The sequence below is a fragment of the Rhinatrema bivittatum genome, chromosome 14 (assembly GCF_901001135.1).
Source record: "Rhinatrema bivittatum chromosome 14, aRhiBiv1.1, whole genome shotgun sequence".
NCBI classification, from domain to species: Eukaryota; Metazoa; Chordata; class Amphibia; order Gymnophiona; family Rhinatrematidae; genus Rhinatrema; species Rhinatrema bivittatum.
This window is the reverse complement of record NC_042628.1, coordinates 78,633,551-78,660,901: the sequence shown is the minus strand read 5'-3', so window position 1 is coordinate 78,660,901 and position 27,351 is coordinate 78,633,551. Positions and strand designations below refer to the sequence as shown.

The window sequence follows — 27,351 nt, the reverse complement described above, 5'->3', positions numbered from 1 at the left end:
AGGGCGAAGTGAGACAGAAGGTAAGAGAGATAATAAGGAGCTGCAGAGTGAATGAATTTATAGGGAGTAAGAAAAGCTTGAACTATAAGCGGAAGAGGATGGGGACCTAAAGAAATGACTTAACAAGGTCCTAGTGAATTTGAAGAAAGGTAAGTGGTGCAACTCAGTTTGGAATCGATTGCAGTGGAGAAAAATGGGTCAATAGGAGGCCTGCCAAACATTGTAAAGAGCAAGATGAAATAGTCACGGTGGATCGGTATTTTGAAAGCATGCTCATACTTTAGCAATGTTATAAAGGAAGAACTGCCATGCTTTAAATGTGCGAAGAGAAGGAAATAGAGGCATCAACAGGAGGATGAAAACACCATCCACAGAAATAGAAATGAGTCTTTGTAGAATACCCTATTGTGTTTGGAAATCTTTTGAGTTTTGCCCTTTGCACCATCACCACTGTTTGGATTGGTTTTTTTCGGAACAATTACTGTTCCGAACAGTAACAATTACTGTTCTTGAAAATAAACAGGATAGTAACAATTAACAGTAGCTTTTGAAGTCTGACCAAACTTACGGCAGAAAGATTCACTCCTCCAAGGTTGGATGGTGATGCCTGCAGCCTGGCATGCAGTCACATAGCTCTGGATGTTATGGCACAGTATTTTGTTGTCTCCAGTGCCCATGCAGAGATCATAGATGCAGTTGCTGAAATAGACATCAGGGCTAACTGTGGCGTAGCAGGCACTGAAGGGGCCATTCGATCTTTTAAGAATGCCGCAAAAGTTGTCATTCCGGAAGACTTCCTTCTTCTTGTCCTCACAGACAGGGCAGGCATTGCCAGGTGCTCCACAGCCATGGTCACAGGTCACCCCGGCAATCTGGACTTTCCAGGCAGAGCCAAATGTGGTGGCATCAGCAGCCAGTCTCTTGTCAGGCAGCTGAAACTCATCTGTCTTGTCCCCATTGTAGTTCCCACACAAGCCACCCAACTGGTTCTTGTAGTTCCCTGGGACAGTGACCAGAACGAAGTAGACCAAGTCATAGCTCAGTTCCAGGTTAAAATCGGTTCTCACAATGATGTTGTTACCATGCTGATAAGCACGGATCTTTCCATCTTGAATGGTACGGGGGAGATTATTGAGCACCCCATTCACCTAAAAGAGAGAGAACATTTTGGTTGCTATTTTTTGAGCTGTGACATGTAATCAGTAGTGAAAAGGCATATAAGAGAGATGCTCAGTCAACTGTCGAAGCCCTGGTGCATACCCTAGAACATCTATGGATTGTATTTCTTATTGCTCTACCAGAATAAATTGCATGTTGTTGGATATTTTTTATTATAATTATTCAGGCATGTGTTCCCAGTGATTAGGTTCTTTCTAAGATCTGCAATAGCAGAAAGATTCAGCACTACATTAATAGCAGGGGGATTTGTCACATCTAGGACTATGGAGAAAAGAAGTGGGTCACCCATTGAGCAACTGAAAAAAAAAAGGTTTGTTAAGAGGAAAGATTTTTTTAGAGGCAATTTTAAAACTTTTAGCAATGGGACAAAGATCAAATCTACTTTTTATCTGTGGGATTTGCACCAGTTCTTAAAGTGGAAATCTGAGCATACAGATACAAAGTACAGAGGATCACTTGCACCTGCTTTTAGTGAGGACAATTTTCAAAGTGTTTATGCTAATAAAAAGCATTTGGCCACATTCAGTGTTAAAAGGCCATGTGTAGTTGCAATGCACAGACCTTTAGGGCGTGTTTAGGTTGGAGATGGAAAAGCACGTGCACAGATTGCACTTTCAAATCTGTACACTTACCTTTTCAAGTCAACTTCTATTTGCATGAACAGCAAGTGCAAGGAACTGCGTGGGCTTTGTAACTGTGCCAATTTTCAGAGTGGCCATGCTTGGATAATTTATCTTTGAAAATTAGAACAAAGGCTGCGGATTGAAAATTGCCCCCTCTGTGAGACTTTCCTGCCTCTGACCTGAGCAGACTCTTCTCAATGTACAATCATTGGGGAACAACGTGCAAACCTTTAGCTGATTTAAGGAAAGGCTATTTCCAGACAGCCGAGTAACACGGCTAAAATGCTTTATTCCCAAATAAATTGCTTTGAAAATGGATGGCTTTGTGCTGGGACTGATTTAAATTATGGAATAGGCAGTTTCAGAGGCATCTTTAATATGTAATCTGGATAGGACCTTAGATCAATGCCTCACCCAAAAGCCCAGCATCCTCAGTGGACTCTATCATTATGATGGCTCTTTGGTTGAGTTCTGACTCAGCAGGAAAACTATTCCCAATGAGTAACCAAAACCAGCTCATAAACTCTTAGAATAATAGGGCCAGAGGGGGCACTCCAGAGGGCATTTGGTCCATAGCCCTGCCTCCAGGCAGGATCCATTTGCCTCAGCCCAAAGGGCATCCTTTTCATGGCTTACCAAGATGAACCCTTTCTTGTTCTGAAGGAGAGTGATTCTGTAACCATAAACGTCAATGGATACCAGCTTGGTGACTGCTACTTGTCCATTACCAGTCTTCTCATTTTCCACATTGATAGCAAAGGGCACCAGGTTGCTGCTCTCAGTGATTGTCTTTGTTAGCGTGTACGTACAGGTGCCTTGGAAATCATAGGCCAGACCATCGTATGTCAGGTAATGTGGGTCACCAGCAGCTTGGCACTTCGCTGAGCCAATTGGTTGGCATTTCTGGATGCCATCTATCACTTTGCACTCCTCGTTGGGTCCACAGGAGAAGGCCTTACATTCAACGACTCCACCACCCTTGCAGGTGCATTGCTGACTGCACAAGCCATTGGGAAAGAACTGCTCTCCGGATTTGTAGTAAATACCATTATAGGCACATCCACACTGGGCCATGGGAACACATTGGCCACCACTAAAGACAAACCCTTCGTCACATGTGCATCCTTCTTTGCAGACAGCACTGCATGCAACTGGGACCAATAAGCTGGCACACGAGGGGGCACAGCCACTTGGGCATATTTCATAATGGCTGTTTTTAGGGCAGCTTCGACCTGAAATTAAATAATAAAGACATTATATGCATGACTAAAGTACTTTCACCAGCAGAAGCATGGCTGTATCTTGGACAGAACATATGCTATTAGGATGCGGAAGATAAACCATGTATGTGAGTACTTTCAATTTTCAAAAACATGGCATGTAAATGTTGATATGAAGATGTACACCTGCTTCCTAGCCTTTGCCGCACAAGGCTATGCACAGTCCTCTCATTTTCAGCTCACGTAAGGTCTGCTTTGAACGTTTGGGCTGAAGTCCGCTTGTACTTTATATGCGGGGACCTTCGGCCCTAAGCTTGCTGTTATAAATTGGCCTCTAATTGTGTAGCTATGGTAGAGATGTTGGGCATCTGGTTTCCATATAAATAAACTGAATTATAATCTAGATTAACGTCTGGCACCAGTGTGATCGATGCTTCTTTCTCAAAACAGTGTTTTTGTGCATTTTTAGTAATTGCTCTGTGAGCAATGAATTGTGGATATTTAGTGAGTGGTCCTATAATTGTGATTGATTGGCTATACGTTGATAGAAACTGACAAACCATATTTTCTTATTATAAAAGGGCTTTTCATGATGCATACTTTTATTGGTTACCTGGCTAAATCAAATCCATTTGAAAAATGTCCTTCTTATGTATCTTGATAAAAATAAGATCTTTGGGTTAACTATGTGTGGGTAAGCACTGACTTCCATGTCAAATCTATTAAGTGCACTGAATATATCTATTTTGAAAATACACAGCTATGTCATATTCACATTTGAAAATTGCATACCTGCCCTTCCAAATTCTAGCCCTCAAAAAGGACTGTGACTGTATCAACACCAAAGCAAAAGAGTAAAACAATAGAAGTCACCTGCTAATTGATAGGCTAGTCTATTATATACCATGAGAATGTACCTTCCAGCTTTTCTTTCATTATGGGAATCCTATGATATCACAGAAGGAAAAACGCAACAAAGTATGGTTTAAAACCAGAAGGGAGCTTGCAAAATATCTGTGGACCTGCCAGCAAATTTGTAAACTTTGTATCTGCTTTATAGCAGGTGTGAAATATGCATGGAATATTATGGGTGAAGTTTCTAAATGAAAGCCTCTATCTCCCCAACCTCTCCCACAGCTTTTACTGTACTAAATTTAGCTTCATTGCGAAATTTGGTGGCTGTATTTAGCTGCTGAGAGGAGAGAAAATTTCATTGAAAATTGTCTTTTCCCAAGGCGTCTTATCAAAAACGTTTTTTATTACAAAGCACTTTAACAGCAGAAGGTGTAATTAATATTAGGTTGAAGCTCTTGTTCACTGAGGATTTCTCTCTACTAAACTAATATTGTTTGATACAGAGAAGATAAAGAAAGCTATCATAATAGACTACTCACTGCAAAGTTTGGCAGACCTCCATACATAGACAAAAGCACCAGCATCTTGGCAAGCTGCGGAATAGCTGGAAATGACTTTGCATATAGCATCTTGACGACCTTTGTAGAAGCAATAGTCATACACGCAGTCTTTGAAAGAGCCCTGGGGATTAATTTTGGCATGACACTCCCTAAAGGGGCCATCCTTGTCCAAGAGAATTCCGCACTCTCCTTTGCTTTCTCTCTGGCGGCTTTCGACTGAGGCCCTATCAGAGCAGTCTCCCTTGTCTTCCTCTGAGCATCCACGGACATCTTTCATCTTCCAGCTCTTCCCAAAGACAGTCGCATCTGTTGTGGTCATGCCGTTCTTCATGATCAGGTCATTGCCTGGGTCTCCATTGAAGTCTCCACAGAGACCACCAACAGCCCCGGCGTAAGTGCTTGGGATGGTTACTGAAACTCCATCATCATAGTTGAAGGCTGTTCTGAATCCAAAGTTAGTCTGGATTATTGCATAAAATCCTTGTTTATAGATGGTGATTTCCCCATTGTTGATGCTGTATGGCAGATTAATCAGCAGCCCATTCACCTGTAGAAAATAGCATTGAAAAACTAAGTCAGTCATCATATAGGGCTGTGCAATGACATACTAAGCACGTTTTCCAGAATCCAGAAATAGCAAAACTGTTCTTTTTTTTCAGGTTAGTGATTTTCGTGTTTGTGATGTTGTGTGTATTGGTTTTATGTTGTTTTAAATTGTGAATGTTCTTTGTTTTGTAAGCTGCCGTTAGACGTGTGAAGAGCGGCATATCAATAAGAGAAATAAAATCAATTGGGGAATAAACACTCTTTTATGTTTATGGTCTTCTAATTGATAGAGTGGCGGGGTAATTTTGTATTTCTAAAAAGGGAGCAATGGTTGAACAAATTTTGTTATACTGATATATCTGGAGCGGACTGAGAAGGGAACTTTCCTACCCCCCTATCCTAACCTCCATTCCCCTTCCCCTCTCCTCCCCACTCTCTAGATCCCCCCTTTTTTTTATCTTTTATTCCTCAAGTTACTTCAGGGCCTGACCTGAAGTTACTTGTATGCGCCGGCAGCCGGCTGGCGCGCAAGGCTCCAGGGAATGGTGCTGTCCCAGCCCGTCCTGCTCCGTCCCCTGGATGGCCCATCCCTGCCCCCCGGCCCTCCCATTTGTCAGGGTCCAGGCACTTATGCACGTATGGCCACTTACACATATGGCTGGGCCTTTTTTAAAATGCGTGCAGCATGTGAGGGGCCCGGCCGTGCGCGTAAGAGACAATTTCTACGCACGTGGCCGATTTAAAATCCAGCCGTATGTGCATAGATCTGTTTTGCAAATTATCCTGGCAAAACTATGCTTACACATTTGGTAGCAATGACTTATGTTCCACATTAGCTCTATCGTTCATTGTTAAACCATTGGACAGGCTCATTCAGCACGCATTTTTAGGTCACATAACTGTATTAGGGATGTGCAGAGCAAAAGTTTATGTCCATATGTCAATATGTCCAAAGGGGGTCCCATTTGCGGTCAATATGGACATAAAAAAAATTAAATGAGTTGGGTATATGTCCATATGTGCAAAAAAAAAAATTTAAACCCCTTCACCCTCCTTAATCCCCCCCCCCCCAGACTTACCACAACTCCCTGGTGATCGAGCGAGGAGTGAGGACGCCATTTCTGCAATCCTTGGCGAGAAGCATGTGACGTCGGCGCCACGTCGAGTGACGCGGCGTCACGTGATTCCCGGCGAGTTTGCGCCGGAAGGCTCGTTCGGCCCAAAAAGAACTTTTGGCCAGCTTGGGGGGGTCAGGAGGCCCCCCCAAGCTGGCCAAAAGTTCCTTTTGGGCCGAACGAGCCTTCCGGCGCGAACTCGCCGGGAATCACGTGACGCCGCGTCACTCGACATGGCGCCGACGTCACATGCTTCTCGCCAAGGATTGCAGAAATGGCGTCCTCACTCCTCGCTCGATCACCAGGGAGTTGTTGTAAGTCTGGGGGGGGGATTAAGGAGGGTGAGGGGGTTTAAATTTTTATTTTGGCTCAACAATCGCGATTTCCAACATATCCAACATAGCTATGTTGGATATGTGGGAAATCCGATCGTTTATGTCACATCACTTTTTTAAGTTAAAAAAAAAATATGCGTAGCGTTTTACATATGCGGTCAATACGAATGCACACCCCTAAACTGTATCATTCCAGCCATGTTAAGAAAATTGTCCAGAGCTCCTTTTACAAATTTCGCCAATTATTAGATTAAAACCTAATGATTTTTGAACCAGGATAAATGTGCTTGTTATCAATGGTATTGATTATTGTAGTTTGGTATGTATTAGTTGCCTAATTTAACTCTAGAAGCGCTACAATTATTTCGAATGCAGCAGTGCAGTTACTAGTAGGGTCTTCTTGCCATGAGCATATTACACCGATTTGAAATCTCTGCACTGGCTTCCAATTGTTTGGTAGTGTTGCATTTGGTAGTCCATAGGCTCCTTCCACGAACCGTCACACTCACCCTTCAGGCTGGGCTTTTCCCCTTATGCCAGGGTGCGGCCAAGCTGCCTGAGCTTTCAATGCTCTGCAAGCTCTGCAAGCCAGGATCCAGGGCTTGGATTGAGCTGTTTCCTGCACCCAGCCCTCCATTGGACCCCCTCCTCCTCCTCCACCTCGTGGCTGTTGACCCCTCCCCCAGCTGGAAGACTGCCCTGCTTCTAACGAATGTGCTTTTAAATCTCCGTACAGGTACTTGCCTTTCTTTTCTTCTCTGCTCTGCAAGCCAGGATCCAGGGCTTGGATTGAGCTGTTTCCTGCACCCAGCCCTCCATTGGACCCCCTCCTCCTCCTCCACCTCGTGGCTGTTGACCCCTCCCCCAGCTGGAAGACTGCCCTGCTTCTAACGAATGTGCTTTTAAATCTCCGTACAGGTACTTGCCTTTCTTTTCTTCTCTGCTCTGCAAGCCAGGATCCAGGGCTTGGATTGAGCTGTTTCCTGCACCCAGCCCTCCATTGGACCCCCTCCTCCTCCTCCACCTCGTGGCTGTTGACCCCTCCCCCAGCTGGAAGACTGCCCTGCTTCTAACGAATGTGCTTTTAAATCTCCGTACAGGTACTTGCCTTTCTTTTCTTCTCTGCTCTGCAAGCCAGGATCCAGGGCTTGGATTGAGCTGTTTCCTGCACCCAGCCCTCCATTGGACCCCCTCCTCCTCCTCCACCTCGTGGCTGTTGACCCCTCCCCCAGCTGGAAGACTGCCCTGCTTCTAACGAATGTGCTTTTAAATCTCCGTACAGGTACTTGCCTTTCTTTTCTTCTCTGCTCTGCAAGCCAGGATCCAGGGCTTGGATTGAGCTGTTTCCTGCACCCAGCCCTCCATTGGACCCCCTCCTCCTCCTCCACCTCGTGGCTGTTGACCCCTCCCCCAGCTGGAAGACTGCCCTGCTTCTAACGAATGTGCTTTTAAATCTCCGTACAGGTACTTGCCTTTCTTTTCTTCTCTGCTCTGCAAGCCAGGATCCAGGGCTTGGATTGAGCTGTTTCCTGCACCCAGCCCTCCATTGGACCCCCTCCTCCTCCTCCACCTCGTGGCTGTTGACCCCTCCCCCAGCTGGAAGACTGCCCTGCTTCTAACGACTCCGCTTTTAAATCTCTGTGCTGGATGCTAAGACCCATATTGATGACATCACTTTTGAGCGACACAAAAAAGAGTCATCTATAAAAATCTAACCTGGTCAAGCGTCACGCGCCTAGCGTCACGCGCCGAAGGAGCGCGACAAAGGGGCCTGCCCCTTCGAGCAGCCCCTGCAGACAGCCCAGAAGGACATAGATGTGGCTCCCTGCACCCTCGGACATCTCTAAGCAGTACCACCGCACGGCTTCCTCGGAATGAACAGTGAAACCCCCGGACGACCAGCCCAAGCAACACCAGGCTAAACAAAAAGTCCCTTCCCATAGTGAGGGATCCTTCCTCTAAATGTTTGATGGTTTCCACCAACTTCTCACATGACTATGATAATAGCTGGTTCATCCATTATCCTCCTAACAGCAAGTAACCTAATTGGTTATATTGAAACCAATGTGAACCCTCATAAGTAAGCCAGCATCCATCCTGCTTCACGTTCTTCCAGCTCTCTCCCAACAAGCACCATACTGCACCCAGCCAGTGTCATCTCAGCAAGCTCTCAACAAGCATCCATCCTGCAAGCATTCAGCAAGCAACCATCCTGCAAGCATTCAGCAAGCAACCATCCTGCAAGCATTCAGCAAGCAACCATCCTGCAAGCATTCAGCAAGCAACCATCCTGCAAGCATTCAGCAAGCAACCATCCTGCAAGCATTCAGCAAGCAACCATCCTGCAAGCATTCAGCAAGCAACCATCCTGCAAGCATTCAGCTAACAACCATCCTGCAAGCATTCAGCTAACAACCATACTGCAAGCATTCAGCAAGCAACCATCCTGCAAGCATTCAGCTAACAACCATACTGCAAGCATTCAGCAAGCAACCATCCTGCAAGCATTCAGCTAACAACCATACTGCAAGCATTCAGCAAGCAACCATCCTGCAAGCATTCAGCTAACAACCATACTGCAAGCATTCAGCAAGCAACCATCCTGCAAGCATTCAGCTAACAACCATACTGCAAGCATTCAGCAAGCAACCATCCTGCAAGCATTCAGCAAGCAACCATCCTGCAAGCATTCAGCTAACAACCATACTGCAAGCATTCAGCAAGCAACCATCCTGAACAAGCAACCATCCTGAGCAAACAACACTCAAGCAACAGCAAAACAACTACCTCTCAGCACTCTACATTAAAACAAAAGACTCACAAAGACTGCCTTCGCCCCTCGGTCCATCAACAGCACTAACGCAGCACCACTACAACACAAGCACTACACGCTAAAATGTTCCCCACCTTCCCAATACCTATTTTACAACACAGCCTGTCAGCAATAGGAAAACCGAACAGATCATTCATACTACAACACAAACGACAGGCGCTACACCGAAACCTTAAATCATTCACCCCAATTTTGATAACACCCATCACCCAACTCTTAGGCCTCACTGTATTCTCACTTTCACTATTCAATGCACAATCTCTGTCCAAGAAATCTCTAATCCTCAACGACTATCTCCTTGATACCAAACCAGATATATGTGCTATAACAGAAACATGGCTCAAACCCACGGACACAGCAATTATAAACCAACTTCCCACATCAAACTACGACATCTTCTCCATCCCCCGACTGAAAAAAAGAGGAGGAGGACTCCTATTTGCATCAAAAAAAGACCTCGGGTTCATCCAGCACCCATACAACTCAGACTCTAAACTAGAAATGGGTCTCTTCACCTCGGAACAACTACAAATCCTACTCGTCTACGCCCCTCCGGGCCTCCTTGAGACAGACCCCTCCCCCTTAGTAGAGGAAATCACAACCCTCATCAAACTGGACGCTCCAGCAATTATCCTAGGAGATTTTAATCTGCATGTGGACAATCCTACCCCATCATCCAGCTGTGAATCCTTTCTCTCTGCCCTCTCAGTCCTGGGTTTCAAACAACTAGTTACCAAACCCACACACAAAGCAGGCCACACGCTGGATCTTATCTTTATTAACCCAGGCATCAAACATTCTTCACGCCTCAAAAGCAAGAAGGTCCCTTGGTCTGATCACTCACTTATCTCAACCGCATTCTCATTGAACAAACCCTCCACCTCCAAAGGGCCCTCACCATCTTTCCCATACAGAAGATCCTGCTCTACAGAAGACCTCAGCTCCCACCTAGCCTCTCAACTTCCATCCATTGATCTCTCAAACCCGAACACAGCTCTCCGCTCTTGGAAAGCCATCACAGATTCCATAGCCGACAAGCTATGTCCGCTAGCAACCAAAAAATCACTCCCAAACGCCTCCAAAAGACAACCATGGTTCACGGAAGAACTAAGAAAGCTAAAACAAAATCTAAGACAGAAAGAGAGCGACTGGCGCAAATCCCCAAGCACCAATACACGATCCATCTACAAAGCCACCCTCCATCAATACAAGTCAACTACCTCTAAAACCAAAAGGGACTACTATGCATCCAAGATTCACCACTTAATCTTCGACGCAAAAGCCCTCTTCGCCTATGTCTCCAATCTCACCCAAATCATCCCACAGGAGATTCCCAACGACCTAGCACAACCCAAAGCTGAAGAACTTGCTCTTCATTTTCACAACAAAGTCAACAGCCTTCTAACTCATCTGCCTTCTAATCCCACCGACCCTGCTCTTTACCAGTCTCTTCAACAATCATCCCTCAACAACAATGGTCTGGAAACACTTGAACCCATCTCTATCTTAGAGATACAAACTCTTATAAGAAGAATGAAACCTTCCTCCCATCCTTTGGATACTATCCCACCAAACTGCTCCTGGCCATCCCTGACTCCATCGCTAAAACCTTGTCGGACATCATAAACTGCTCACTCTCCCAAGGACTATATCCTGACGACCTCAAATTGGCCTCCATCAAACCTCTACTCAAGAAACCCAACTTGGATCCTAAAGACCCCAACAACTTCCGTCCTATCGCCAATCTCCCATTCATAGCCAAGATTCTAGAAAAAGTTGTCAATACTCAACTCTCCGAATACATAGAAGAAAACAAAATCCTATTCCAATCACAATACGGATTTCGCAAGTCACTGAACACAGAATCCCTCCTCATCTCCATGTCTGACTTCATATTAATGGGCCTTGACAAAGGCCAATCCTTCCTCTTAATTCTACTGGACCTATCAGCCGCCTTTGATACGGTCAATCATTCCATTCTCACTTCCATTCTGGCTTCTATAGGTATCTCAGGCACAGCTCTCTCATGGTTTAAATCTTTTCTCTCCAACAGAGGCTTCAAGGTTAAGATACAGAACAAAGAATCTTCACGAATGGACGCATCCATAGGTGTCCCCCAGGGCTCCTCACTGTCACCTACACTCTTTAACATTTATCTTTTACCTATCTGCCAACTCCTCTCCAACCTTAACCTCAAACATTTCCTCTACGCCGACGACATCCAGATCGTGATACCCATTAAAGAATCTTACACAAAAACATTGGTTCACTGGGAAAACTGTCTCTTCGAAATTAAACATCTCCTGGCTAACCTAAACCTAGTTTTAAACTCCTCTAAAACAGAACTGCTTCTCATCTCCCCAGATAATAATGCCATCTCTAATCCTCCAACTATCCCAACTACTACACAGGTGAGAGATCTAGGAGTATTAATTGATAACCGGATGAACCTTAAAGCTTACATCAACAGAACCACCAAGGACTGTTTCCACAAACTCCAAGTTCTGAAAAGAATTAGACCACTCTTCCACACTCAGGACTTCAGAACCATTCTACAAGCTATCATTTTTTCTAAGATCGATTACTGTAACTCTATCCTTCTGGGCCTACCTTCCTCCTATACTAGACCCCTCCAGATGTTACAAAACGCTGCGGCAAGATTACTGACAAACTCCAGGAGGAGGGACCATATATCTCCAATCCTAAAAGATCTCCACTGGTTGCCTGTTCACTTTAGAATCCTCTACAAATCTCTTTCCATAATATACAAAACCATCCATCAACACACCCCACTCGACTTACAAGTCCCATTCCAAATTTATAACTCCTCCAGACCAACAAGAGACACACTCAGAGGATCTCTTCAAGTGCCCCCAGCCAAAACTACCAAACACATTACCTTGAGAGATCGGGCCTTTTCAACAGCCGGCCCCCTTCTATGGAACTCCATCCCACCGGACCTTAGACAGGAGCCCAGCCTCCCAACCTTCAGGAAGAGACTTAAGACCTGGCTGTTTAAAAAAGCTTTCCCGGACACCGATTAATTCTATTCAGCCAGATTCTACCACTTCCACATGTAAAAATGTTATTACTAATGTAAATACCTATACCTAATGTTATTCTCTTTCTTTTCTTCTCTCCTCCCAGTTCTATTACCTTGTTATTTGTAACTGCTTCCTTCTACACAAATAGGTTATTGAATTGTTTACTGTACACCCCTGTTATATGTAAACCGGCATGATGTGTTTGCAACATGAATGCCGGTATATAAAAATTTTAAATAAATAAATAAATAAATAAAATGCAGTGGGATGCAGCTGGAGATCCTCGCAGCAGGATGCCACTGTCACAGCCGGGTTCCGCTCTTATTCTTAGAAGACCAGTAGCGGGAAAATCCGCTTGGACATCACACTCCCTGATCTATATAAGGCCCCTGCAGACATCTCTTGACGCCTCAGAAGTAGGTCTCCCTATTGCCTAGTAGTGTGAGTTGCCTCAGTGGTCATATTCCTGTGTTCTGCAGTTCCTCAGCCTTGAGTCCCAGTGTCCTTCAGTTCCACTATGCTTCTTGGTATTCCTCCGCAGTACGCGGACTTCAAGGTCATTTTCTGCAAACGAAAAGCTGAGACTGTTCCCTCACCGGTCATTCCACTGTGAGATTAAGCTCCTTCCAGATGCCATGCCCCTTCCAGATGTCACTTTCCAAGACTCAAGCCATGACTGACTATCGGAGAAAACTTACAGCTTGGCTTCATCTGCCCGTCTTCCTCCCTGGCTAGAGCTGGATTCTTCTTTGCTGGCAAAGAAGGACATCTCCCGTAGGCCATGTATTGATTATCAATGCTTGAACATTTATTTATTTTATTTATTTATGGTTTTTTATACCGATCTTCTTACATTATATGTAAATCAATGATCACATGATCACAATGATGGACCTCTATCTCTTACCATTGATATAAAAGCTCTTCGACCGCCTACAAGGCATGAAAATCTTCACCAAATTGGATCTCAGAGGGGCATACAACTTCATACGAATCAAGGTGGGTGACAAGTGGAAAATGGCTTTTAACACTCAGGATGGCCATTTCAAGTATTTAGTCATGCCCTTTGGCTTTTGCAATGCTCCAGCAGTTTCAAAAAGATGGTTAATATCATCTAGGTACACTATACTTGTGTAGTTGTGTACCTATATGTCATACTAATATTCTCTCAAGACCTCCACACAGTCTTGCAACACCTGCAAGAGAACAACTTGTTCGCTAAGCTGGAGAAATGTGTTTTCTTGGGGTACATCATCACACATAACAGATTCCACATAGATCCTGACAAAGTAAAAGCAATCAAAGATTGGCCTTGCCCAGTAGGGCTCCGTGCACTACAAAGATTCTTGGGATTTGCCAACTATTATAGACAGTTTATCCCAAACTATTCCACCATAGCTGCTCTTCTCACCGCTCTCAAATGAAGGGTGCTAACACCAAGGATGACCCCCTCGAGGCCATAGAGACATTCCAAAGACTAAAGAACACCTTTTGGAAGGGTCATGTGTGCACCACCCAGACCCATGCAGCCATTCATCCTGGAAGTTTATTTCTCCACCCTGGGCATAGCAGCAGTCTTAAGCCAACATTCACCAGAAAGAGTGCTTTGTCCCTGCTAGTTTTCCTCACAAAAGTTCTTGCCTGCAGAGCACAATTATGGCATTGGTGACCGAGATCTCTTGGCCGTGAAACTGGCTCTTGAAGACTGATGGCATTTAATTGAAAGATCTCAACACCGTTTCACAATAAAGACAGACCATAAAAACTTCAAACATCTTCACCAAACTCAGCAATTAAATGCCTGCTTTGACTTCAAACTGCGGTACTGCCCCATGCTCAAGAACCAACGGACAAATGCTCTCTCTCACTCCTTTCAGACTGAGGATACTTCAAAACCTTCCAGGCATATAATTCACCCTGCCAAGATACTCCTAGCTACCTCCATGACCGTCCCTATAGGGAAGATGGTCGCATCATCTCAGCTGCATGAAGTTATTAAAATGGGCACATGACTCCCGTGTCTCAGGTCACCCTGGATGGTTTGAACCTTTGAGATGGTTCAGCGCTACTACTGGTGACCTCAGATGAAGCAAGACATCAAAGCCTATGTTGATTCATGCCTAACCTGTTCACAATGAAGAGACTGGATTGCTGACCCTGCAGGCTGTTACAGGTGTTGCCAGCCCCCAGGAAATCCTGGATCCACTTGTCATGGATTTCATTATAGACCTTCCCCTCTCAAATGGTGCCACCATGATCTGGGTAGTCATAGATCATTTTTCTACTTTATCCCACTGCCGGGCCTCCCATCTGCACCCATCTTTACTCTTCATGTCTTCTATCTGCATGTCAGACAGAGGAGTACAATTTACGGCAAAGTACTGGCGTTACCTATGCAAGAAATTTGGCCTTACGCTAGATTTCATGATTACATAAGGAAATGGGCAAGTGCAGTGTACCAACCGGACTCTCAAAGCATTTTTCCATTCATCCATCAATGAGCACCAGGATAATTGGGCCACTCTCTTACTCTAGGCTGAGTTTTCTCACAATTCCCATGTTAGCACAACTACCGGATCCTCTCTTTCTTTGCTGGTCTACAGGATACACCCACTGCCTCTGCTTCCACTGCCGCAAACCGTGCCTTTGCCAGCGGGCCAATGGTCTGCCCACTGATTGCAAGAACTATGGGTATGAGCCACCCTCCTAATCCAGAAGGTCGGCAGGCACCCACAGAAGACCAGCTCTGCAGTTTAAAACAGGAGAGAAAGTGTGCCTCAGTACATCATATCTATGATTGCGAGTACCCTCCATGAGCCTGGCTCCACGCTACATTAGCCCCATCCAGTACTGCAAGAATTACTTATCAATTGAAGCTGCCAGCAACTCTCAAAATGAACAATGTATTCCATTTCTCATTACTTATGCCCTTGATACTCTCTTGGCTCTTTAGTAATTTAGCAGAACCTCAAGAGCTAACCATTGATCGGGAAACAATATATGAGGTCAAGGAGATCTTGGACTCCCACCGCAGGGGTAAGAAACTTGAATATCTCATCACCTGGAAGGATTTCGGCCCAGAGGAGAACTCCTAGAAGCCATCATCCAACATTCTGGGCCGTAACCTACTGAAGGAGTTCCATCTACACTACCCCAAGAAATCCCAAGCCTCAAGGGGGGTCTTAATAAGGGAGGTACTTTTGCATTTGTCAGTTTGCGGGCTCCTCCTGTGAACCGTCACACTCACCTTTCAGGCTGGGCCTTTCCCCTTATGCCAGGATACCGGCAAGCCGCCTCAGCTTCCAGTATGGCAGGATGCTGCTAGAGATCCCCACAGCAAGACGCCGATGAAAAAGTCTGGCTCTGCTCCTCCTAAGCCACACGTGCATCAACTCCAGGAAAGAGGGGGTGCCAGTATGGTCATTTGGCTAGGGCCTACAATGTTCAAGGGGCCTACTTTTGTTGGGCAAAATTTTAAAAAAGCTAAATATATCTATTTCTAACATGTATAAATAAAAATTTCAATTGTAATTGAAGAATTTGCTAACAAAAAAGCTCGTAAAGCCTTCTTAAATAAAAATTATTTGGGAAATGTAGAAAACGATTTCTCTTATTAAGTATCACATCAGAACCTTACATAGGAGCCTACTTTTCTTAGCTGGCACGGGTCTAATTCCTGCTATCTCCAGTCCTGTGTGCATCTGAGGCCCCTATTCTTAAAGGGTCAGCAGTGGGAAAACCCATCAGGCACCCTCTGATAACATCACGTTCCTTGGATTACATAACGCCACTGAAGACAACTTTCCGATGCCTCTGTAACAGATCTCCCTACAGCCTAGTAGGGTGAGTTGCCTTAGTGGTCCTGTTCCTGTATTCTCCAGTTTCTGAACCTCTGTCCTTCAGTTCCAGTGTCTTCGGTCCCAGTGTCTTCAGTCCCAGTGTCTTCGTTATCCTGCTCTTGTGGTCCTCGTCTCATTTGTCAGTCCCCATGCTCAGTTCTCCAGTATGCCTCGCCTCCTGTGATGTTTCTTGCCTTCCTGCCTTGCCTCTCTGCCCCGCTTTTTCTATGGACAGACTCCCATTATTGACCTTGGCCTTTCCTCTGTACCTCCTCGAATGCCACCTGTCTCTGACCATTGCTTGCCTCCTAGACCTCTTTGCCTGCTGTCTGACCCTGACCCCAACCTGCTTCTAGATTCACCTGCAATATCCATCAACCTTGATGGATCCTCCGATCAGCAGCAGAGGCCCCTACCTAAGACCTGCTGCTTTGGCACCCAAAGGCTCAACTCAAGGGGATTGTGGGCTGGTATAGGTGAAGCTCGAGTTAAGCCCATGCCTTCTCCAACTCCACCTGCCGACGGTGGGGACCTGTAGGGTTCCTCCCTGTAATTTGCGCCAACTCCACCTGAGTCCAAGGGTCCACAATTCCAACAGGTAGATAAAGTTGAAATCTTACTGTTTAAGGAACAATGGACTCTGGTACTTCTAAGCACATTATGCTTTAACCTGTTTTCTCTATTGTATTATATTTATAATTACTGCCGGCTTTAACCTCTTTTTCCAGCTGATTAAGCTTCCAAGTTCATACCCCTTGTTGAATGTAACTTTGCCTCTTCCACTTCATTTGTTTATTTACTTTAGTTGTCGCTCCAGTTTTTTACCCTGTTCGATGTAAACCGATCTGATATGGTTTTACTATGAAGGTCGGTATAGAAAAGTGTTAAATAAATAAATAAATAAATAAATAAGGTTCTATACTGTAAAATCCTCCCTGTATTAGTGCGGCACTGTTGATTTACATGCCTGCTCATCAATTAAGATCACATCTTTCTGGGGATTTTGCCTATGTGAGACAAGAGAGCGTGTGTTCACAGTAGCAAGTTAAACAATTTGCAGCTCATTGCTGGAAGAACTGCGACTAGAAGTATGCATCAAAACGTTCAGGAAAAAAGTGAAGTTCTGATTTATGCAGGCATATAAAGAGTAGTGGAATGAAAAGGATATTTGATTAATAGACATTTGCAAATTAGAGCACAATGTTGGAAGGCCGCTTGAATAATTTTGCTATGTCTTTTGTTGCTTTACATTTTTGGTTAAGGAGCCAACTCATCCTCATATAGGAGTGGGGAAGCCACAACCAGGGCAGTGCTCCAGCTCTAAATCCCAAGGCTGGGTCAGGGAGAGACAGGTTAGGCTAAGGGTTGCCTGTTATCACAATATAAGTATGGGTCAGCCCACCCAGCAGCCTCTTCTTTGGGGCTCGGTAGGGCACGGGTAGGGCACAGTGGCAGTGGCAGAATACCAAACAGTCATAGCTACTGCGCTGGGGTTGACTATGTCCAGGGGCACAGCAAGGAATGAAAAGTGTTAAAAGCTGGTCGGGCAGGAAATAGCAAGTAACCAGACTTCCTGTCCTTATGTTGCATGGGTGGGTGAGAGCTGAGTCTAGTTACCTGTCACGTCTTTGGCTTTGACAGGTGGAAATGGTCTAATCACCACCTGGAGATCATGTTGCATATTCATAAGTGACTCCTGCGATGTCATTGCACAGCAAAGAATGTTTTACCTGGTAATCAAGGATCAAAATGCAGGATAACTTGAGATTCAAGGTTTTGATGGCTCTGCATCCCAGACAGTGAAATGCTGGAATGGGGGTTGGCTTCAACGGGCAACCCTGTGGCAGCATGATGCTTATTGTTTGTGAAGTGAAATTTCAGCAGATGAGGGTGTGGTCACCCTATGGTTATTTGAGAAGTTGCTGGAATATTTGATTATATTCAGTGATTAGTATCACAGTAACATAGTGAATGACGGCAGATAAAGACCAAAATGATCCATCTACTCTGCCCAGCATGTTTTTTATTTTATTTTTAATTTAATTTTAATTTTTAAGGGTAGTTGCAACTGCTGCTCTTTGCAGGGTAACCCCAAGCCTTCTGTTAAGGGTAGCAGCAACAAAAACATTTCACCAAATTATTGAATTATTGTATGTAATTGACCTATGCTGTGACCATATATCTCCAATAAAGATTATTTTTCATGAATAGTGGTGCAATATAGAGATCTTTCCTAGGACCATTTGAAAACAGAGGTGGAGGGGGAGGGAGACTTGGAGAGGATGCAAGTAGTACCTGTCATAGCAATCTCACCTAGGATCAGAGATAGCATAGGTTAAAAATATTTAAATAAATAAACGAGAAAATAAATACATAAAAAAACTACACAACAATTGATATTTCTAACTTACCATCACTTTGTCAGGATTCGCTCTGCTGAGTATGAAGTCATAATTGAGAACTTGAATTTGAACAAGAGTGGTATAGGACACAGCTTTACTGCCTCGGTTGTCATTCTGGACATAGACTTGGAAGTCATTCAAGTCTTCGCTCTTTCTCAATAACCCAGTAAGAAGATAGATGCATGTACCTTGAAAGTCATATTTACGATTGTCAAAGGTGAGATAGTGAGGGTCTCCTGAAGCTGAACATTTACCGTAGGTCATAGGATAACAATCTTGGATGCCTTTAACCACATCACATTTCTGGTTGGCTTTGCATTTGGTGGCCTTGCATTCAACTTTCCTGGTCTTTGGGTCACAAATGCACTGCTTCTCACACTTCTTATCTCCCCAGAATTTCTCATTGGCTTCATAGAGTCGGCCCTCAAAGATGCAGCCGCAGATGCTCTTAGGAGCACATTTCCCTTTATCCAGCACAAAGCCATCGTTGCATTCACAGGTTTCCACACAAGGCTCAGTGCATTTGGCTGCATCATCATTACAAGTGGTCGGGCATGCACTACCACAGATCTTGTACTGGCTGTTCTCAGGACATTGCATTGCTAGGAAAGAAGAATCAAAAGAGGGTCCTTGTGAACAAGATGTCTTCTCAATCATTTTAAGACAGGGCAAATTAACCAGATTAATACATCTCCATCAGTTTCACTACCATTGACTATATCCCCAGAAGAAACTTAAGCCAGAATTCTTAATTGTGTACAGCAAGCCGAACAAAAAAACATAAATTCATTGTGAGATTCCCCATTCTATTCATCAAAGGTTTACACAGCTTAGGTGTGAATGGTGATATGCTTGGGAGGAACAAGTCTTGGTTTCCCACACATTTCTCCATGTCTTACAATCTCCCTTAGCTGTGGTGTCATGAGAAGACTAGACCTCACACAAGGTGAAAAGATTGGAAAATGCAGAAAAATACATCCATGCTTTATGCCTTCAGACTGCGTTAGAATAGCATATCTGAGTGGAGAAAAAGGTAGACACAATTTTATATGACTGAAGGCTACCATTTAGTCTTTGCCTTGGGCAGCAAGCAATCATACATTTAAAATGCTTGAAGAAATTAAAGTACAGGAATTTTGAATTCATTCTTCTATCCCTAATTCATTGTGGTGTGCACTGTTTTGTTTTTTTTACCAGTGCCATTTTGTATTATTGGACCAAATGAAAAGAACTATTACAAAGGCTACAAATCTCTGTAAGAAAATTATTCAAGAGAAGAGGAAAAAGGAACCGATCTGATTCTCAAAGCAGTTGGCTAATAAAATAAAGGCAAAAAGAATGGCATCTGGTGAAACTGAGAGAAACAAGGAAAGCAATTCTGGTCACCGCATCTCAAAAAAGATATAATTGCGATGGAGAAGGTACAGAGAAGGGCAACCAAAATGATAAAGGGGATGGATCAGCTCCCCTATGAGGAAAGGCTGAAGAGGTTAGGGCTGTTCAGCTTGGAGAAGAGATGGCAGAGGGGGGGATATGATAGAGGTGTTTAAGATCATGAGAGGTCTTGAACGAGTAAATGTGACTCGGTTATTTACACTTTCGAATAATAGAAGGGGGCATTCCATGAAGTTAGCAAGTAGCACATTTAAGACTAATCGGAGAAAATTCTTTTTCACTCAATGCACAATAAAGCTCTGGAATTTGTTGCCAGAGGATGTGGTTAGTGCAGTTAGTGTAGCTGGGTTCAAAAAAGGTTTGGATAAGTTCTTGGAGGAGAAGTCCATTAATGGCTATTAATCAAGTTTACTTAGGTACGTTTACTTAAACCCGCCCCCCGTTTTCACTGGATTCACCATTCTGCGGTAGAATGGTGAATCCAGGCTTTAATTAGCAAAGAAAGGTTAAACTCACCTGGTGAAGACAAAAACAGTGAAAGATTTCAAAGGGACATGGGATAAACACTTTGGATCCCTGAAGGTTAGAGGATGGAAATGAAGAAAAGAGTGCATGGGAGTAACTTGCTGGTGTGGTGGTTACTACCCTTAACCAGTAAGCCTTCATACTGTATGTAACTCCATCATTGCTCTGCTTCAACAGCAGAAAGAAAAGAGGAAAAGGGGAATTAGATTCAGACAGTAACCAACAAGGACATAGGAAAACCGGTTCTTACCTGCTAATTTTCATTCCTGTAGTACCACAGATCAGTCCAGACTCCTGGGTTTTGCCTCCCTTCCAGCAGATGGAGACAGAGAAAGTTTTATTGACACTGCTACTTGACCACGTGTGAAAAATCGAAACGCCTTGGTATTCTGATGAGTTGCCAAGAGATCCACAGGAGGAGAGCCCCACCTCTCATAAATGAGCAGCATTGCCGTCTCCGACAATCCCCACTCGCCTGGATCCAACATCATGCGACTCAAGTAATCTGGTTGAACATTTTCAACCCGGTGATGTGTGATGCTGCTATCCACTCCAGGTGTTGCTCTGCCCAAAGAATCAACTCTTGCATCTCCTGGGCCACTGCTTGTCTCTTGGTTCTGCCCTGTTGATTTCTGTAAGCTACCGCCATCGCATTATCCGACAAGACTCACACTGAACGACCTCTCACCAATGGCAGAAAAGTCTGTAAGGCTAAGCGGACCACTCTAATCTCTAAACGTTTGATAGACAGAGCAGACTCTTTCACAGATCAGCAACCTTGCACTCACTGCAGCTGACAAACTGCTCCCCAACCAGAGAGACTGGCATCAATAATAACCACCACCCAATCCGGAACTTCGAGGTCTACCCCCCGAGCATGATTGGAGTGTAGCAGCCACCAGGACAGACCCTCCTATGTGACACTCTTGAGTGGCAAAGGAAGATGAAACTCCTCCAAGACCAGGTTCGATCATGCCAAAAGAGCCCTCTGTAAGGGTCTCATATAGGCAAACGCCCACGGTACCAATTCCAGAGTTGAAGCCATAGAGTCCAGAACTTGCAAATAGTCCCAGACCTCGGGCACTGGATACCCTAACAAGCACCAAATCTGTCCTTGCAGCTTCTGAATATGCTCCTCCATGAGAAATACTTTGCCTTCAAGAGCGTCAAATCGGGCTCCCAGATTCTGTAGGGACTGTGATGGTTGCATGGGACTCTGCCAAATTTACTACCCAGCCCAGCAATTCAAGAATACCGATCACCTTCTGAACTGATTTGCAACAAAGAACCTCTGACTTCACCCTGATAAGCCAATTGTCTAGATAAGGATGCACCAGAACACCTTCCTGATGCAAAGTCACTGCCACCATCACCATCACCTTGGTGAAGGTGCGAGGTGCCGTCACCAATCCGAAGGGTCTGAAACTGAAAATGGTGACTCAGAATCATGAACGTTAGAAAACGCTGGGAGTCTGGACGAATGGGAATGTGCAAATATGCCTCCATGAGATCCAGAGACACCAGAAACTCTCCCTTGTGAATGGCCGCAATCACAGTCCTTAGGGTCTCCATACGGAAACATGGTACCTTGAGTGCTGCATTTACCTTTTTCAAGTTGAGAATTGGGCAGAAAGTGCCTTCCTTCTTCGGAACCTCGAAGTAAATGGAATACCTTCCCAAGCCTAGTTCCTTGCAAGGAACCCAGATCACTGCCCCCAGTCTTAGCAGTCAGTCCAGGGTCTCTCAAACCGCCACTTGTTTTACTTTGGAGCTGCTAGGCGAAACCAGAAACAAATCTCGGACTGTAGCCATCTCTTACTAATCTGAGAACCTACTGGTCCTGAGTATTTTTGGCCCACTCTGCTTAAAACCATGCTAGGTGACCCCCTTTAATAGGAACGATGGAGTGGATCAGCCTCGCCTCATTGCAAGGATTTAACTCCGGCTGTGCTAGCACTGGCAGCACCTCCGAATGGCCTTCAGGTGCCTCGAAAGGACTGACTCCAGGACTGTCCCGCAGGGAAAACTGCTTTTGCAGACCTTGGGCTGCCCTTGCTGGATGAGACCTCCGAACATTCTGAAAATGGGAATGAACATGAAACAATCTCTTGCCCTTTGGCTTATCTTCCGGCAATCTGAGAACCTTATTAGCTATAGATTGCATCAACCATTCCAGGTCCTCCCCATCAGGAGCCGACATTTAAAGGGCAGTGAAGCTAGCTGAGACTTAGAAGATACATCTGCAGACCAGTTATGCAACCAAAGCAATCTTCTGGACAAAACCACAGACACCATAATCCGAGAGGACGTCCGAACCAAATCATGGAGAGCATCTGCCTCGTAAGCCACTGCCGCCTCAACACACTCATTCCTGTCTGCCTCTTCGCATGACTTCAGTGGATTGTCCTGCATCTGCTATACCCAGCGCAGGCAAGCATGCTGCATAAAACTAGTACAAATAGCAGCGTGCAAACTCAGGGCAGACATCTCAAATATTTTCTTGAGGTGTACCTCCAGTGTACGATCCTGCATGTCTTTCAATGCTGAGGATCCTACCACCTTTTAGTCCTTTTAATAACCAGCAAAACCACAGCATTGACCTTAGGAAGGGCAAAAATCTCCAGCATCTGCTCAGGCAATAAACAGAGCTTTACATGCCCTTTCCCACCTTTAAACCTGAGTCAGGAGTTTCCCACTTACTGACAACCAACCTCTTCACTGACTTGTGATAAGCGAAGGTTGTCGGGGAACTCCATAGCCCATCCAGGACCGCATCCACCCCCTCCAAATCAAACTCCTCCTGAGGAACTTTAACTCCCAACACCTGAATAGCTTGAGGAATTAATGGAGCGAGTTTCTCTTTTCTAAAAAGAGGAACTACCTTCGCGTCATCTCCCTCGGGGACCGGGATTCCCTCTGGGTCATCAACCAGACCCACACCTCCTGCTGCCGGATCTAGTGACAAGTCATTGCCAGCAGGGTCCTCAAGGTCTCCTGTCCCCACTGGGGCATCCTCAGAATCTTCCAAGTCCTCGCCAGCTGGGCCTGAACCCGATGGAGCCCCCAACAGGGGAAATGCGCTTTCTACCCGAAGAAATCGGCTTGGGATGCACAGCACGCCCCTCTGACAACTGGAGCCAGGAATCAACACTAGAACAATTGCTTGCTGCTTGGCCAAATACGCCTCATGCAGCAGCACAAAGTCAGCCGAAAATGGCTTAGCATCCTAGCCCTAGCAGGAGAGGGACCAGGGAAGGGCAGCACGGGAACCTCTTCCCCCATGGAGATTACAGTCCCGGGTGTGGAATGGAAAGGAAATCTTAATAAGTTCCTCTATTGACACGGAACGTTGTCAGTATATTTTTCCCATTGGTACCATTGATCGTTTACAATATAAAAGCCTTTCATCATACAATGAAAAACAATGAATCACTAAGCCCCTGAGGCAGCCACTTCAACAGTGGCGAAACTCGGCCTGAGTCGGGCAATTGTTTTACATGTCTCCACCTTATTAAAGAATTGAAAAAGACTTTGGCATTTATCACTTTGTTTTCCTAACGGCTTTTTAAGATCGCCTACCTTCTTGTTTCCTGAGTCCTTACTGAACTCAAGCCAGCAAGTTTCCTGGACGAATGGATCAAGAAGACACACGATGTCCCGCAGCCCCGCAATATAGGCACAGGTCTGAATGCCTCCTCCTGAGGTGCTCTTCTGGGGTAAAGTGTCCTCAAGCTTGTTGGGAGATGGAGCTCCACTAGCAGTGAGCCCATCAGCGGGAGGAGAATGAGAATGTTCCGCAGCTGGAAGATAAGGTGCTTGGACTTCCCGGTAGCACACCTGGAGGCAATGGTCTATGCAACCCATGAGCTTCATGAGGCCCTTGAGAGAGGACAGTAGTTTGCGGGCTGCAAGCTCATTGTTGAGCTGAGGTGACAGACCATCTAAGAAAATGGATCAGAGGCAGTCTTCTTGCCAGCCCAGCTCAGTTGCTAGGGTAGTTACATGATGTTAGGTTCCATATTAGGAGCTACCACCCAGGAAAAAGATTTAGGCATCATAGTGGATAATACTTTAAAATCGTCAGCTCAGTGTGCTGCAGCAGTCAAAAAAGCAAACAGAATGTTAGGAATTATTAGGAAGGGAATGGTTAATAAAATGGAAAATGTCATATTGCCTCTATAATCGCTCCATGGTGAGACCGCACCTTGAATACTGTTTACAATTCTGGTCGCCGCATCTCAAAAAGATATAGTTGCGATGGAGAAGGTACAGAGAAGGGCAACCAAAATAATAAAGGGGATGGAACAACTCCCCTATGAGGAAAGGCTGAAGAGGATAGGGCTGTTCAGCTTGGAGAAGAGACGGCTAAAGGGGGGAATATGATAGAGGTCTTTAAGATAATGAGAGGTCTTGAATGAGTAGATGTGAATCGGTTATTTACACTTTCAGATAATAGAAGGACTAGGGGGCATTCCATGAAGTTAACAGGTGGCACATTTAAGACTAATCTGAGAAAATTCTTTTTCACTCAACGCACAATAAAGCTCTGGAATTTGTTGCCAGAGGATGTGGTTAGTGCAGTTAGTGTAGCTGGGTTCAAAAAAGGTTTGAATAAGTTCTTGGAGGAGAAGTCCATTAACTGCTATTAATCAAGTTTACTTAGGGAATAGCCACTGCTATTAATTGCATCAGTAGCATGGGATATTCTTAGTGTTTGGGTAATTGCCAGGTTCTTGTGGCCTGGCTTGGCCTCTGTTGGAAACAGGATGCTGGGCTTGATGGACCCTTGGTCTTACCCAGCATGGCAAATTCTTATGTTCTTATGTTCTTAGTACACGCATTGAGTGCTCAACGACCTTGCCATAAATGCAGAAAATTCAAACTCACTGTAGCCTGCCTATCTGGATCATCAAAGGAAGGTGGTGACGAAGTGTGATAACTCTTGGAGAAGAAAGTCCGCTCTCTCCCATAAGGGAGAAGCCCAAGCCAGCGCCTTGCCTTCTAGGCGAGAGATGATGAACATCACCTTCGTGAGATCATCCTGGAACACGGACGGTTGCAAGGCAAACTGCATATAACACTGATTTATGAAGCCCCTACAAAGCTTCGGGTCCCCATTGAAACGGGGTGGAACAGGTAGGGAGAGTATAGCCCTAGCTGGAAAAGCTGGTGCCTGAGAATGAGGAGGTGCCTGAGGATGAGATGAGGATGAGACAGGCATGGAAGCTGCAGAGCCTGGATGAGAGTCCAGATAAGCATTGAGGCAGTCGATGGATGTCGATGGATGTAGCCAACGCCTCAAGGAACCGCTGCTGTTCCTGGATCTTCAGATCCAGGCCCGGAATGGCCTGGAGAGCTGATGGCTCCGCTGGGTCCATGGCCATGGCAACCTTTGCAAAGATGGACCCTTAGCCCAAGGTGGTGTTGGCACCATACGTGGGGGAAGCCCCCACAAGTCCCACCATCAGGAGGCGAGGCCAAGCGGAAAGCGGAGGCCGACTGGAGTTTCGCCAATACCAGCCCTCATTCCTCGCAGGTTGAGCCTTTGGATACTGGGCCTGGCTGGACTTAGGTGGGCCTCCGCGTGGTTGATCCTGGAGAAGATGTCCAGAGGCAGAGTGACAGGTGGCAGCGGAGACAGAGGATCCCAGAAGGAAGGGACGATATCCAAGGTCGGGTCCAGATGTGGGTCAAGGCAGGTGGAAAGTGACAAGGTCAGGTCCAAGCAGAGAGTCGAGGCAGGCGGCTAGAGACAAGGTCAGGTCCAAGCAGAAAGTTGAGGCAGGCGGCTAGAGGCACGGTCAGGTCCGAGCAGAGGGTCAAAGCCAAGGAGGTCTGTCAGAAGGAAAGTAGGAACAGGAACTGGAGCAGGTACTGGAACTGGAGCAGGTACAGAAACAGGAGTAGCAACGAAGTACATGATTAGAAAGCGTGGAGACCTGTTGCCAACCCAACTACAGCATGGGTTATTTTTCCCTATATGCATCACCTTGCACTAGTCCATATTATATTTCATCTGCCTTATGGACGCCAAATCTTCCAGTCTCTCAAGGTCCTCCAACAATTTATCACAATCCGCTTGTGATTTAACTACTGTGAATAATTTTGTGTCATCTGCAAGTTTGATACCTCACTCATCATACCTCTTTCAAGATCATTTATAAATATATTGAAAAGCACTGGTCCAAGTACAAATCCCTGAGCCACTCCACTGTTTACCATTTTCCACTGTGAAAACAGACCATTTAATTCTGCTCTGTTTCCTGTCTTTTAACCAGTTTGCAATCCACAAAAGGACATCTCCTCCTATCCCATGACTTTTAAGTTTTCTAAGAAGCCTCTCATGAGGAACTTTGTCAAACATCTTTTAAAATCCAAATGTAGCACATCTACCGGTTCACTTTTGTCCATGTTTATTCACCTCTTCAAAAAATGTCATCTTTTCAATATCTTCGTTAGCAACATTGTGGAGGGATTAGAAGGAAAAGTTTGCCTTTTGGCGGATAATACCAAGATATGCATCAGAGTGGACATGCATGAAGGAGTACATAGAATGAAAATTGATTTAAGAGAGCTTGAAGAGTGGTCGAAGATTTGGCAGCTGGTATTCAGTGCCAAGAAATGCAGAGTCATGCACCTGGGATGCGGAAATCTAAAAGAGCTGTATGTGATGGGGGGTGAAAGACTACTGTGCACAGACCAGGAGAGGGACCTTGGGTGATTGTGACTGTTGATCTGAAGGCAACGAAGCAATGTGACAAGGCGGTAGCTAAAGCCAGAAAGATGTTAGGTTGCATAGAGGAATAACTAGCAGGAATAGGGAAATGATAATGTCCTTGTACAGGTTCTTGGTGAGGCCTCACCTGGTATACTGTTATCA

At 45.1% G+C, this 27,351-nt stretch overlaps 1 protein-coding gene across 1 annotated transcript in view; it reads right to left on the bottom strand.

The window, feature by feature from the left end:
* LOC115076231 (IgGFc-binding protein-like) overlaps positions 1-27,351 on the bottom strand; it is a 116,725-nt gene that overhangs the window by 54,043 nt on the left and 35,331 nt on the right. The window contains exons 4-7 of the mRNA XM_029577452.1: positions 18,561-19,153; positions 4,417-4,984; positions 2,439-3,034; positions 569-1,148 (exon numbers count right to left, since the gene is read on the bottom strand). Coding sequence (XP_029433312.1) covers positions 569-1,148; positions 2,439-3,034; positions 4,417-4,984; positions 18,561-19,153 — 2,337 coding nt within the window. The remainder of the gene's footprint in view (positions 1-568; positions 1,149-2,438; positions 3,035-4,416; positions 4,985-18,560; positions 19,154-27,351) is intronic.